We start from the raw sequence: 14,881 nt of genomic DNA, 5'->3' as shown, positions 1-14,881 counted from the left end.
TTAAGTATTATGTATCAAAGAATTACCAAGAACTCTGACCATATATCTGTCATTATTGGTTACCTTTCTTTCAAAAAGTTGATTCTCTATGGTGAAACTTCTAATCTCTTTCTGATAAGCAAAATCAATATTTTCTTTCAAAATCATTTTATTACTTACTATGATAAAATAAGAATTGAAACAAAAATATTATCTTTATGAAATCTACTGAAGTTTATTTCATTTGACTCTGGTAATTCTTGAAACTTCTTTGCTATATGCATACTGCTTTACCTGATAAAATGTACTTTACATCATCCAGTTTTGTTGTGATTTCTCTCACATTCAATATTGGGAGAATTATTTGGGAAGAGAGTACTTCTACTTTTCTACATATATCTTCTTCATAGCACAACTTAGATGTCTAGTCAAGCAATAAGAAAAGAGGAAATTTCAGTCGCTTTAGCTACTTAAGATTGTTCTCCTTGCCTTTTAATTTTCCTAAATATTATAATATTATGAGGTCCTTCAGCCTCTTCATAAGTGAAATCAATGCTTAAACCTAAGAATTACGTATTCAACGTAATTGGTCTTATGATTAATGACCTATTCCAAACCTCAGATTATTGGGTGACAGTTTCTCTGGAGAATTTGGGAAATATGTCCTTGACAGACTGAATGCTTTGAAGGTTTGTTCTATAAATGAAATGAAAGGGGCTAGCACTATGGCATAGTGAGTGGAGCCACAGCCTGCAGTGCTGCCATCCCACGGGGGTGCTGGTTTGCGTCCTGGCTGCCCCACTTCTAATCTAGCTCCCTGCTAATGCACCTGGAAGGGCAGCAGAGGATGGCCCATATCCTTGGGCCCCTGCACCCATGTGGGAGACCCAAATGAAACTCCTGGCTTCATTGCAGCCATTTGAGAGTGAATCAAGGATAGAACTAACTTCCTCTTTCTGCCTCTGCCTCTCCTTTTCAGTAATTGACTTTCAAACAAAAAAATAAAAATCATTTTAAAAATGAAACAAAAGAGCAAGATTTTGTTAACTTTTGTTAGATTAAAACACAGTAACTATTCTATTTAAGTGGTTGCCTCTTGCTATTCTTTCATGGAAAGTCCCAGATTCTTGTGTAATGTTACCTCTGCTGGTATTTTACAGCAGAATTCATAGTACAGTATATCAGATACTTAGAGTGACTTGTTTATAAAGAAGCTTTGGATGAATGTATGTGTAAATGATCCCAAGAGATCCGAGCTTTAAATCTTGCTTTCACAAGGGGTTTTTGTTATAATCAATTGAATATAAGTTCTGTAATATTAATTGGTTCTACTTTTTCCAAATATAGCATTGAGAAGCCTAGTTATAGTTAATTAGATTTCTCTCCATAAGATAAATAACAAAAACCTAACTTTAAATGAGTAGTTGTACTTCTCTAAATTTTAAAACATATAGAAGGGTGATTTTAGGCCATGACAAAGATAAGTAGTGAGAAATGTTTAGTGACTTCCTTTTATTATAATTTAACATGTGTTTTTAGCTTGTATGTTTTTGGAAAAATAATCAAGTCTAAAACTGTGCATTCCATTTTGTGGTTTGACCTACTAAGATTAAAAAAAAATTAACTGCTAGAGATTAGTAAAATTATTATGAATTCTTAAAGTTTTCTTGTTTGTGTTTCATAAGATTTTCCTGCTGGCTTGGTCAATGTGGATGTCTACTGTGATGGAATCATGAAGGCCACAACAGAGATTAAATACTATATGACTGCAAAGGCCATGGGATGTCTATGTAGAGTGGCAGATCCAGGGGAGGGCTTATGCCAGGTAAGTTGATCTTCCCTTGAAGTTGATCAGAATGGAATCTAAAGAGCTAAGGCAGGATAAGAGGATTCCCACTTTGCTGTAAAGTCGGAATGTTCTTTGAATAAGATAGAATTACTGCTCAATAGGAAGGGAAGAAGTGAATCTCTGTTACAGACAGGCAGACAAATTTCCAGATAATGTCAGTAGGAGACAGCTAATCCATTACAACATCACTGTTGTGATGAGCTCATTTTAAAGCTGTTTCAGAGCAGATAAAGAGGGAGGGATTAAAGAAGATTGTTAAGGCATGAATTTCTTCTTTATTCAGGTCTGGACAACACAAAATAAAAAAGGTCAGATAATCTATCCAATGCATTGAAAATAAGGACTCAAGCCAAACATGGAGCATTTGGTATTTATCTAGACATTAGTATTTTCATGAGGACACTTCCAAGATCAGCGTGTTTTCTTAGTTTCATTACTTTTCAGTCATTAGTTTAATTTCTGCATTTAATTATATTATTTTAGGTTACTTGACACTTTGTTTTTATGTTTTTTTTAACTTTTATTTAATAAATATAAATTTCCAAAGTACAGCTTTTGGATTACAGTGGCTTTTTCCCCTAAAACCTCCCTCCCACCCACAACCATCCCATCTCCCGCTCCCTCTCCCATCCCATTCACATTAAGATTCATTTTCAATTATCTTTATATAAAGAAGATAGATTTAGTATATACTAAGTAAAGATTTCAACAGTTTGCACCCACACAGAAACACGAAGTGTAAAGTACTGTTTGAAGACTAGTTTTACTGTTAATTCTCATTGTACAACACATTAAGGACAGAGATCATATATGGGGAGTAAGTGCTCAGTGACCCCTGTTGTTGACTTAACACTTGACACTCTTGTTTATGGCATCAGTAATCACCCTAGGCTCTTGTCATGAGTTGCCAAGGCTATGGAAGCCTTTTGAGTTCACCAACTCCGATCTTATTTAGACAAGGCCATGGTCAAAGTGGAAGTTCTCTCCTCCCTTCAGAGAAAGGTACCTCCTTCTTTGATGACCCGTTCTTTCCACTAGGATTTCACTCACAGAGATCTTTCATTTAGGTCATTTTTTTTTTCTTTTTTTTTTTTTTTTTGCCAGAGTGTCTTGGCTTTCCATGCCTGAAATACTCTCATGGGCTTTTTAGCCAGATCCAAATGCCTTAAGGGCTGATTCTGAGGCCAGAGTGCTCTAATATGCCATTCTATGAGTCTGCTGTACACCCTGCTTTCCATGTTGGATCGTGCTCTCCTTTTTAATTCTATCAGTTAGTATTTGTAATCCCTATTAAATATGAGTGGGAATAAGAGAGGAAGGAGATGTACAGTTCGGCACATGCTCAATCGGACTTGCCCCAAACAGTAGAGTTAGAAACGTGCCAGGGGATTCCAGTTCAATCCCATCAAGGTGGCATGTACCAAAGCCATCTCACTAGTCAAAATGATCAGTTTCAGTTCATAATTGATCATAATGATAGGATTAAGAGTCAAAGGGATCATATAAACAAGACTAGTGTCTGCTAATACTTCACACTTTGATAAAGAGAAAGCCTGTTTACTGTGGAAAGTTGATCCTTTATGTACTTATTTCACCAATTTCAAAGTGAAATATGTCATTTCTTTTTATATCCACTTGATAATTATAATTATAACATTACCTAGTGTGTGTGTGTGTGTGTTTGTGTGTGTGTTGTGTTTGTGTAGAAGGGAGAACAGAAAGGAGCTGAAGAGGTAGTTGAACAACACAATCTTCAAATTTATCACAAAATATCCTATTTCTAACAAAGCTATCAATGATAGTGTGATTGGGAGGTTGTCCGGATGCCTGTGTATTTAAACTGACTCAAATTGAGTGTTTGTTATTCATGTCATGTGAATTTCACATTTTTCTATGAGAGTTCTCCTTTATGAATGACATATTTTAGAATAGTGGGAAAGGTAAAAATGTATTTTAAAAGGACAGTGAGTGAAATACCATTTGTCAAACTAGCAAGTCTGAGACCATTTGACAAAATGTCAATAACAAAGCCAAGTGCAAAAGTAATAACTTGAAATATGGAATGTTTCATTTCCTTGTGACAAGCCTACCTTATCATCTACTTACTTCTAATCATAACAGAAAGATTAATAAATGCAACATAGTACATGATCAGTATTCAGTGAGTATACAAGTAAAGCAGTTCCCAAACACATTTTTTGTGGTTTTTAATTTTTTTCTCTTGCTGGGGAGAGGAATATTTATATATGGTGAAAATTAAATGTAATTTATGACTCCTGGAAAATTTTTCGGAGTGCTATAATATGAAAGTCATGATTTCTTCTACAGCTTGAACTGAATAAAATTTTGATTTGCATAGTTTTAGATAACTAGAAAGTGTTCTATTTCATTTTAACACTCAGTGTCAGAAATGAATGATAAAAAAGGGCATTCTTGAATACTAAGATTTGTCCCTCCTACCAAGCTCTAATAGGCTAGTGCAGGGAAGAATGAAGGGAAGTCGGCTTGATCCAGGATTCACGAACAGGAGAGTCATTTGAAGCCGGGGGACTGAGTTCTGATGGGTAGAATTATTCTAACTTGCTAATAGCAACAAGGTAAGTTAGGGAGAGACATTAAGAGATTAGATTTCATTTACAAAAAGTAAGATAAGCCTACCATCTTACAAAAAGATTTTAAGATTTTGCCACCATCATTAGGGTACCAAGAAATGTTTTGGGATTAGAATGAACAAATTCTCAGCTTGGGATCTTTGCCCAGACCAAGCCATGGTATCACAGGATGAACAGAAGGAAATATTGTACTTCAGCCTGTTTCTCTGCCGTCTTAGACTAGATATGACCTTGGGGGCTCATGTAAATCCACTGGTATTTGAACCTCACAGGTTATCTGTGAATTCACTGAGATGGTGAAACGCAGACTCTGATGAAGAGGGAAGTGCAGAGGCATTTCCTTGGTGTGTTGCAGGGTTGTTTGGCCTTGAAGGAAGTGGCCCAGCCCATACTGTGCTTCTCCTTTCAGGCACTTGGTCTTACCTTTTGATGTTTTGCTTTATTCCCACATAGGCAAGATTTAAAGACTTGTGTTGAAAGCTGTGCTTTTGTTCCAGTATAGGATACTATAGTAATTTTTTCTTTTCTTGTGTTGGAATTGATATCCTGATCATTCAATTCTTTTGTTCTCTTTATAGTAATAAAATTTTAAAAGCAGCCGCAAAATCTACTTATGCCTATTATAAAACTATTTTTCTGATTTCAGATGAGAGTATTTATTTGTAGCTCTTCAAGAATGTGTAGACATCAAATAAGCTGATTGAATGATAAACATTAAATATTAAATAGAGCATTTCTTTCATATGCTGCTCTGTAACCTGTTTAGGAAATCTGGATAGTTTGCAAATGGTTCACTTGAAATCTCTCTTCAAACCACGGTGCACATTGTAACTTTAGACACCATAGTTATTCTGTATTTGTAAGAACATATTTCAGCATATTTTAATTTTTTTCAATATCTTACCTACTTAGCTGAAATGGTATGTTTCAGGAACTATACTGAGTTTTCCAGTAGATTTTATTGGCAGATAAAAAAATAAGCAATAATAACCTTCTGTAATCATTCAAAAGCTATTGCTCAAATAATAGCAAGAACATTGTGTGAATTTAAAGAATGAGTGAGCAATTATTGAGTTTTATTTTACAGTAATTCTAGTTTATAAGAGATTTCTTTCTATGATCACTGAAAAGCTGTTGGACATACAGCAAAAACAGCTATTCAGTGAATCTGAGACAAGAAATGATAACGAGGAATCTGGTTTTCTCATTTCATTTTTAATGGTGTCCATTAGCTTTTAGAATAATTTACTGCAACCAGCTTAATTATCTAACTGCATTGTAAATCATTTCATTTTTTAGATAAATACTATTTCTAGAGCATCAATTAAAACAGTGAATATAAGTGATAATCAAATAAAAACAACTCCAAATTTGGGTTGATAATTAGAATTCAAGTACTAGCATTAGCAATGCTAGTAACTTCTATTTAACTGAGATAATTAAAACCTTTGGGATATTTTTCTATTTCCTAAGGAGTCTTGGGGCAACTACTAAAGTTAACTTTGTATAGGAATTACTATATACAAAATAAAAACAGAATTAGGTCAAATGTTAAAATATCATAGCAATTATTGATCAAAATGTTAGGTTCCTATTCTTTAAAAGCGTTTTCAAAGTGATACAAAATTGTTATGCTATGTTTCTGACTAGTAAACAAGTTATCTTTGCAGTGTGTATATTTATCATTTTGCATATTTTATTTTTTATATATTGAAATATTTTCTTTTTAAAGATGTATTTATTTGAAAGAATTACAGAGAGAGAGAGAGAGAGATCTTTCATCCTGTTTCACTTCATAGATGGTTGGAATCCCCAGGAGCCAGGAGCTTCTTCCAGGTCTCCCATGTGGGAGGCAGGGGCCCAGCTACTTGGGCCATCTTAAGCTGCTTCCCCTGGGCCATTAGCTGGAAGTTGGATCAGAAGAGGAGCAGCCTGCACATGAACAGACCCATATGAGATGCTCCCATTGCAGACAATGGTTTTACCCAAACACCACAACTCCAGCCTGAAACATTATTTTCATGTTAAATATGCTTCTTTTTTGTTTTCATTAAATTGTGTATATATATTCAAACTTTGATTTTCTGCCTATAAATATTTAATACAATGTGAAAACAGATGAAATTGTGGTGAGGGAAGGAATTCCGACGTTATGTGAAATTTCCCAGTGTGTTTCTCCCTGTTAGCAGTTCCCTTAAAGGTTAATTTCATCAAAAGTTAAAGCTTAGGTGTTATCAATAATATCCCTTAAAGCATTCCTCAGGAGATTTTTCCACTGAGAGATAATAGTAACTCCCAGATCTTTGAATAATTATTTTTAGGTCCTTATTTTCTTCAAAACATTGAAGGAAACATTTCTTTTTCTTTTCTTCTGTTCTTATTGATAAAAGGTACAAATTCAGTCCAAAGCTTCAACATAAACCAGTGTTGTCTAAGAAACTGCCTTACTATAAATTTTTCAGTGGCTCACTGGATAAGAAGATACAAATAGGGGCAGGTGTTGTGGCACAGTGAGTTAAGCTGCTGCCTGGGACATCTGCATCCCACATCAGAGTGCTGGATCAGAACCTGGTTCTGCTGCTTTCAATCCAGCTTCCTGCTAATGAGCCCGGGGAGGCAGCAGATGATGATCCAAGTACTTGCCACTCAGATGGAAGACCCAGATGGAATTCCAGGCTCCTGGCTTGGTTTGGCTCAGCCCTGTCTATTGCAGACATTTGGGGAGTGAGCCAGAGTATTTAAGATGGACCTCTGTCCCTCTCACCCTTTCTTGCCGCTTCTCTTTGGTTTCTCCCTCCCTCTGTCATTCTGCCTCTCAAATGAATGCATGAGTGAATAAAATCTTTTTTTTTTTTTTTACAAAAGATTTTTTATACAGGCTGCAGGGTCATGCATTGTATCAAGGATCAACTCCTCCTGTTGTGCTTTCTTGGCTCTGCGATTCTGATTTTAGATTCCTCTGCTCTTCACTACAGAACACCGTGCTGCTCCCTACCCCCTGTGTTTAAGCCATGGCTGTTGTGTTGTCTCTCTTGCATGCCCACTGGCTTTCCCACAATTATTTCCTGGTATGTGAGTCACAGCTAATATTTCTTGCTTTAAAAAGCAAGGCAAACAAAAGTGATTCCTTTGTTTAAAGTGATATATGAATGAGTGAAAAACACACAAAGATATATAAATAATATAGAAAGAGAAATGAAAACTGTCCTTGTAAAGTACATTAGTTTTTTTTTAGGAATTTGAATAGATGCACCTGCTGCTTACACGTGTATGACACTAGAAAAATGAAGAACTTGTGCTATAAACTTTTTCTTCATGTCCTACCTGCCTGATAAATACACTTCATTACAGATTTTCAACTGCCATATAAATCCATTTTTGCTTTTCCTTTAAACAATAAGGGATTTTTTTTCTATTGAAAAATGCCTGATATGTTCCCTCCCTTCCAAAAGCTGCATATTCTCTCTCCTTTACTAAAAGCAGCAACATTATATATGGGAATTAGTTCTGGATGGGGTAAGAGTAGAAGTTAGTCTACTCTATCAACAGTTACTTCCTGCAAGGTCATAATCCTCAGGGGTAAAGGAATCCCTTCAAGTGTGCAATGCAGAAAGCAGAACATATTGTCTTCAAGGTCACTTATAATTCAAATATTCCACCATTTTATGCAAAGGGTAAAGATACTTAGATTGAAGATATAACTACTCTCCATTATAGAAAATTGACTTGCAAATATGGATTATCCTCATGTATCCTATAGTTCCCTTTTTCCTAAAACAAAAAAAAAATGATTTATTTTATTTGAAGGGCAAAGTTACAGAGAGTGAAAGAGAGACAGTGAGATTTTTCATCCTCAGTTTCACTCCACAAATAGCTGCAATGGCCAGAGCTGAGCCAGGCCAAAGCCAGGAGTCTGGAACTCCATTAGGGTCTCCCTTGTGGGTGGCAGGGGAATAAGTACTTAGGCCAACTTACGCTGCTTTTTCAGGCATGTTAGCAGGGAGCTGGGTCTGAAATGGAACAGTCAAGACTGAACTGTGCTCCTATGGGATGCCGGCGTCACAAGCCACATCGTAACTCACTGTGTGGCAATACTGGCCTCTCTTCAGTTCCTTTTTTATTTGGATTTCTTCCTCTCTTGCCGTAGAAGAAGAAAGAGTTGTATTTCATAGGTTTTGTTATGTTTTATTACTTGATCTATATTTCTGATGAAAGTTGTAGGAAAAGTAGAGAAAATAACAATCAAATAAACTGCCATTTGGAGATTTATTCCTGGATCCCCTTTTTCATATTGTTTGTGTCCATTATTCAAATGGATCAATAATAAAAAGGCATATCTGTTGAAATTGATAAAACTAGGACAGGGGCAGGCAGTTGGTGCAACAGTTAGTACAGCACTTAAGGTATCCACACCCTAAATCAGAGTGCCTGGTTCAAGTCCCGGCTCCACTCCTGATTCCAACCACCTCCTAACACATATCCTGGAAAACAGTGGATGATGGCTCAAGTATTTGGGATCTCGTTTGAGATCTTGACTTTTAGTTTTGGCCTGACTCTGGCCTGATTGTTGCAGGCATTTGGAGGGTGAACGAATGGATGGAAGATCTGTTTCTCTGTGTGCGTATCTATGTGTGCACGTGTTTCTGTGTGTCTGTCTTTCAAATTAATTAATATAAATAGGTAAATCTTAAGGTATGGTTATTAAAACAACAAATGCCATTTCTTTTGTGTCCTGTCTCTGCTTGTGATAATAGTTGAAGTATTGTTATTGATACTGATGGGGTATTTCTGACTTTCTAGTTATATTCATTTCAGGTACAAATCATTAAATCAAACAGGAGCATACCACCTAATACATTATAGAATTTAACAAAAAACTAAGCAAATACATTGATTAAGAACAGATTTAGGGACCAGCATTGTATATAGCAGGATAAGCTATTGTATGAGATGCTGGCATCCAATTTAATACCTGTTTGGAGTCTTGCTCCTTTCTGATCAAGATCCCTGCCACCCACACGAGAGCCTCTGATGGTGTATCTGGCTCCTGGCCCCAGCCTGGCCATTTGGAGAGTGACCAAGTCCTCTGTGTGTGTGTGTCTCTAACTCTGCTTTTGAAATAAAATAAATAAATCTTTTTTTCAAAGAAAGCAGATTTAGCAGATGTTATAGGGAGGAAAAGAAATATTTTCTTTTTGACAGGCAGAGTGGACAGTGAGAGAGACAGAGAGAAAGGTCTTCCTTTGCCATTGGTTCATCCCCCAATGGCTGCTGGGGCCGGTGCACCACGCTGATCTGAAGCCAGGAGCCAGGTCTCCCATGTAGGTGCAGAGCCCAAGGACTTGAGCCATCCTCTGTTGCACTCCCGGGCCACAGCAAAGAGCTGGACTGGAAGAGGAGAAACTGGGACAGAATCCGGTGCCCCGACCAGGACTAGAATCTGGGGTGCCAGCACTGCATGCAGAGGATTAGCCTATTGAGCCTCAGCACCGGCCCCAAGGCTCATTTCATTAGCTGCCAAGGCTATGGAAGCCTTTTGAGTTCACAAACTCCGACCTTAATTAGACAAGGCCATATTCAAAGTGGAAGTTCTCTCCTCCCTTCAGAGAAAGGTACCTCCTTCTTTGATGGTCCATTCTTTTTTTTTTTATCTTTTATTTAATGAATATAAATTTCCAAAGTATGACTCATGGGTTACAATGGCTTCCCCCCCCCCATACCGTCCCTCCCACCCACAACCCTCCCCTTTCCCACTCCCTCTCCCCTTCCATTCACATCAAGATTCATTTTCAATTATCTTAATATACAGAAGATCAGCTTAGTATACCTTAAGTAAGGATTTCAACAGTTTGCTCCCACACAGAAACATAAAGTGATAAATAATAGATGATTTTTTTTAATGATGATGAAATCAGATCAGACCTATTGTCATGTTTAATCCCAGTGAGAGTCAAGTTGGGAATTGATAATTTCTTTCTTTCTTTTTTTTTTTTTTTACAGAAGATCAGTTTAGTGTACATTAAGTAAAGATTTCAATCGTTTGCACCCCCATAGAAACACAAAGTGAAATATACTGTTTGAGTACTCGTTATAGCATTAAGCCTCAATGTACAGCACATTAAGGACAGAGATCCTACATGAGGAGTAAGTGCACAGTGACTCCTGTTGTTGACTTTACCAATTGACACTCCTGTTTATGGCATCAGTAATCTCCCTATGCTCCAGTCATGAGTTTCCAAGGCTATGGAAGCCCCTTGAGTTCTCCAACTCTTATCTTGTTTAGACACGGTCATAGTCAAAGTGGAGGTTCTCTCCTCCCTTCAGAGAAAGGCACCTCCCTCTTTGAAGACCTGTTCTTTCCACTGGGATCTCACTCACAGAGATCTTTTTGCCAGAGTGTCTTGGCTTTCCATGCCTGAAATACTCTCATGGGCTTTTCAGCCAGATCCGAGTGCCTTTAGGGCTGATTCTGAGGCCAGAGTGCTGTTTAGGACATCCGCCATTCTATGAGTCTGCTGAGTATCTCACTTCCCATGTTGGATCACTCTCCCCTTTATTTATTCTATCGGTTAGTGTTAGCAGGTACTAGACTTGTTTATGTGCTCCCTTTGACTCTTAGTCCTTTCATTATGATCAATTGTGAACTGAAATTGATCACTTGGAATAGTGAGATGGCATTGGCACATGCCACCTTGATGGGATTGAACTGGAATCCCCTGGTATGTTTCCAACTCTATGATGGTCCATTCTTTCCACTGGGATTACACTCACAGAGATCTTTCATCTAGGTCATTTGTGTGTGTATGTGTGTGTGGCCACAGTGTCTTGGCTTTCCATGCCTGAAATACTATCATGGGCTTTTTAGCCAAATCTGAACGCTTTAAGGGCTGATTCTGAGGCCAGAGTGCTGTTTAGGACATCTGTCATTCTATGAGTCTGCTGTGTATCCTGCTTCACATGTTGGATTGTTCTCTCCTTTTAATTCTATTAGTTAGTATTAGCAAACACTAGTCTTGTTTATGTGATCCTTTTGACACGTAATCCTATTATTATGTTCAATTATGAACTGAAACTGATCACTTTGCCTAGTGAGATGGCATTGGTACATGCCACCTTGATGGGATTGAATTGGAATCCCCTGGCACGTTTCTAGCTCTATCATTAAGGGTAAGTCCGAGTGAGCATGTGCAGAAATGTATATCTCCTCCCTCTCTTTTCAGTTAAAATTTAAACACCTGAGAATAATTGTGTGTTAATCACAAAGTTCAACCGATGGTTTTAAGTAGAACAAAACAATACTAAAAGGAATAAAATACTAAGTTTTTCCTTGACAGGACAAGGGCTGATCAAGTCACTGTTTCTCATCGTGTCCATTTGACTTCAACAGGTTTCCTTTTAGGTGCTTGGTTAGTTGTCACCAATCAGGGAGAACATATGATATTTGTCCCTTTGGGACTGGCTTATTTCACTCAGTATGATGATTTCCAGATTCCTCCATTTTGTTGCAAATGACCAGATTTCGTTTTTTTTTTTACTGCTGCATATTATTCTATAGAGTACATGTCCCATAATTTCTTTATCCAGTCTTCTGTTGATGGGCATTTAGGTTGATTCCAAGTCTTAGCTATTGTGAATTGAGCTGCAATAAACATTAAGGTGCAGACAGCTCTTTTATTTGTGAATTTAATTTCCTTTGGGTAAATTCCAAGGAGTGAGATGGCTGGGTTGTATGGTAGGGTTGTATTCAGGTTTCTGAGGAATCTCCAGGCTGACTTCCATAGTGACTTTACCTGCTATGTCACAGTGCCAGCCCCTATATGGTTAATTCTTAAGAAATGTTCCAAATTTCCCTTGAACTCCAACCTTTCAATGTTCTCTAATTCATAAAATGTATCATCACGAATCCAATTTAAAACTGAACATGAATTTCCTTAACAGCTTCTGTACTCTCACCTTACAAATAGAATCCATACTAAGCTGTATCAGTTTTCTTTGCCCAGTACTGACCAGTCCACTCTACATCCCTCTGTGCTGACACTTTCATCTGTGCTTTCTTCTCTTGCCTGTGGAATGAGAGCTTCCTGACTGTTGCTCCCCTACGGCAAACCTCCTTTCTCTCTCAGGTTCTTTGAGAGGTTCTTTTAAAAAGCAGGGTTGCAACAGCAACCGCTCCTGCTCCAACCCTTCAATGGATTCCAATTGTTGTAGGAATTAGAAACCAAAAAATCTTTGGCTTGAACCATACAATGCTGTAGACTATCCATTCTCTACCTGTGCAACTCAATCTTCACCCTCCGCCTCTCCCTCTGCATTTCAGACATGCTGGCCTGCATGCAGTATCTGGACCATGAAATCTACCACAAGGCATTTGCATATGCTCCTCTCTCTAGTTTAATCTATTCCAGTCCCTTCTGATCCTTCACTATCTTTATCTATTTAATTCTAATTCATATCCCAAATTTTAATTCCAGTATTTCTCCCTCAGCCTTGCCTCATATGTCTCTCTGCTATGTCTCTGTAACATTGATCATGTCCCAATATCAGTGTATGCAATATTTCTCAAATTGATATATGTCTTTCATTAGACTAAATGACAATTTGGGCAAGGTATTATTCAGTTCTATCTTTTATTCCCAAAACCAGGGATATTGCCAGACACACAGTTGTCCATTAAATACTTTGTTTTGTAATTCAAGAAATGTATCCTAGTGAGTCCAGTTTAAAAACCACAAAAATTGGGTATGACTCTGTGGCATTGAAGGTTAAGCCTCTGCCTGCAATTTCAGTTTCAGTATCCCATATGGGTGCCAGTTCGTGTCCCAGGTGCCAGTTCAAGTCTTGGCTTCTTCACTACCAATCCAGCTCCCTGCTAATGCACCTGGGAAAGCAGTAGAAGATCACCCAAGTCCTTGGGCCCCTGCAACCAACTAGGAGCCTGGGAAGAAGCACCTGGTACCTAGCCTTCTCCTGGCCCAGCCTCAGCTGTTGTGGCCATTTGGGGAGTAAACCAGCGCATAGAAGATATCTTTCTTTCTCTCTCTCTCCTTCTCCCCTTCTCTCCTTATCTCTCTATATCTCTGCCTTTCAAATAAATAAATAAATCTTTTTTTAAAAAAAACCCAACATGTGATCCTCCTAAATACCTCCTATGACCTCACCCTACAAACTCAGCAATAGAGTGACATTGTTGCATACATTAAGTTTCCCATCCACTCTCAAATGAATCACCAGAGTCCATTGTCCCAACAGCCATTGGCCCAGGCACAGCCCTTTTTGCAGGAGGTTATTGGCTATTGGTTCCAGCAGTGCTGCTTCCAACTGAGCAGAAAAAGCAAGGCAAGGAAGGGAAGGACCTTGAAGGAAAGAATCAAAGGAATAAGGAATGATGGGACTGATTCTTTTGAACTGCTTGGAAACTGGCTCCCAACAGGGAGCAACATTTTCATTCCAAAAAGTTCTGAGGACAGCATAGCATCATCATTTATAGAAGACTTTTGTGGCAGACATTTCTTTGAATACGTTAGTACTAAATTTGTCTTACAAATTCTAAGTTATTAGATATTTAAGAGTAAGTTGTTAGAAAATAGTTGCTAGGTCCTATCATTACGATCAATTGTGAACAGAAATTGATCACTGGGACTAGTGAGATGGCATTGGTACATGCCACCTCGATGGGATTGAATTCGAATCCCCTGGTATGTTTCAAGAACCAAAGGGATCACATAAACAAGAATAGTGTCTGCAAATACTAGCTGATAGAATAAAAAAGGGAGAGAATGATCCAACATGGGAAGTGAGATACACAGCAGACCCATAGAATGGCAAATGTCCTAACAGCACTCTGGCCTCATAATCAGCCATTAAGGCATGTGGATCCGGCTGAAATGCCCATGAGAGTATTTCAGGCATGGAAAGCCAAGACACTCTGGGGAAAAAAACAAACAAACAAACAAACAAACAAAACTAAATGAAAGATCTCCACGAGTGAGATCCCAGTGGAAAGAATGGGCCATCAAAGAAGGAGGTACCTTTCTCTGAAGGGAGGAGAGAACTTCCACTTTGACCATGGCCTTGTCTAAATATGATCAGAGTTGGTGAACTCAGGGGACTTCCATAGCCTTGGCAGCTCATGACAGGAGCCTAGGGTGATTACTGATGCCATAAACAAGAGTGTCAATTTGTTAAGTCAGCAACAGGAGTCACTGTGCACTTACTCCTCATGTAGGATCTTTGTCCTTAGCGTGCTGTACATTGAGATTTAATGCTATAACTAGTACTCAAACAGTATTTTTCCCTTTATGTTTCTGTGTGGGAGCAAACTGTTGAAATCTTTACTTAATGTATGCTAAACTGATCTTCTGTATATAAAGAGAATCGAAAATGAATCTTGATGTGAATGGAAGGGGAGAGGGAGTGGATAAGGGGAGGGTTGCGGGTGGGA

General features: G+C 38.0%; 1 protein-coding gene across 4 annotated transcripts in view; it reads left to right on the top strand.

Annotated features, from left to right (window-relative positions):
- BANK1 (B cell scaffold protein with ankyrin repeats 1) overlaps positions 1–14,881 on the top strand; it is a 352,635-nt gene that overhangs the window by 121,620 nt on the left and 216,134 nt on the right. For all 4 annotated transcript variants that reach the window (XM_017347389.4, XM_008267565.5, XM_089303020.1 and 1 more), the window contains one exon: positions 1,665–1,804. In XM_017347389.4, the coding sequence (XP_017202878.4) occupies positions 1,665–1,804 (140 nt within the window). The remainder of the gene's footprint in view (positions 1–1,664; positions 1,805–14,881) is intronic.

This window comes from Oryctolagus cuniculus, chromosome 8 (genome assembly GCF_051225735.1).
Source record: "Oryctolagus cuniculus isolate XC-2025 breed Fujian yellow rabbit chromosome 8, ASM5122573v1, whole genome shotgun sequence".
NCBI classification, from domain to species: domain Eukaryota; kingdom Metazoa; phylum Chordata; class Mammalia; order Lagomorpha; family Leporidae; genus Oryctolagus; species Oryctolagus cuniculus.
Note: the sequence above shows the minus strand (reverse complement) of the source record. Positions and strands in the feature narration are given on the sequence as shown.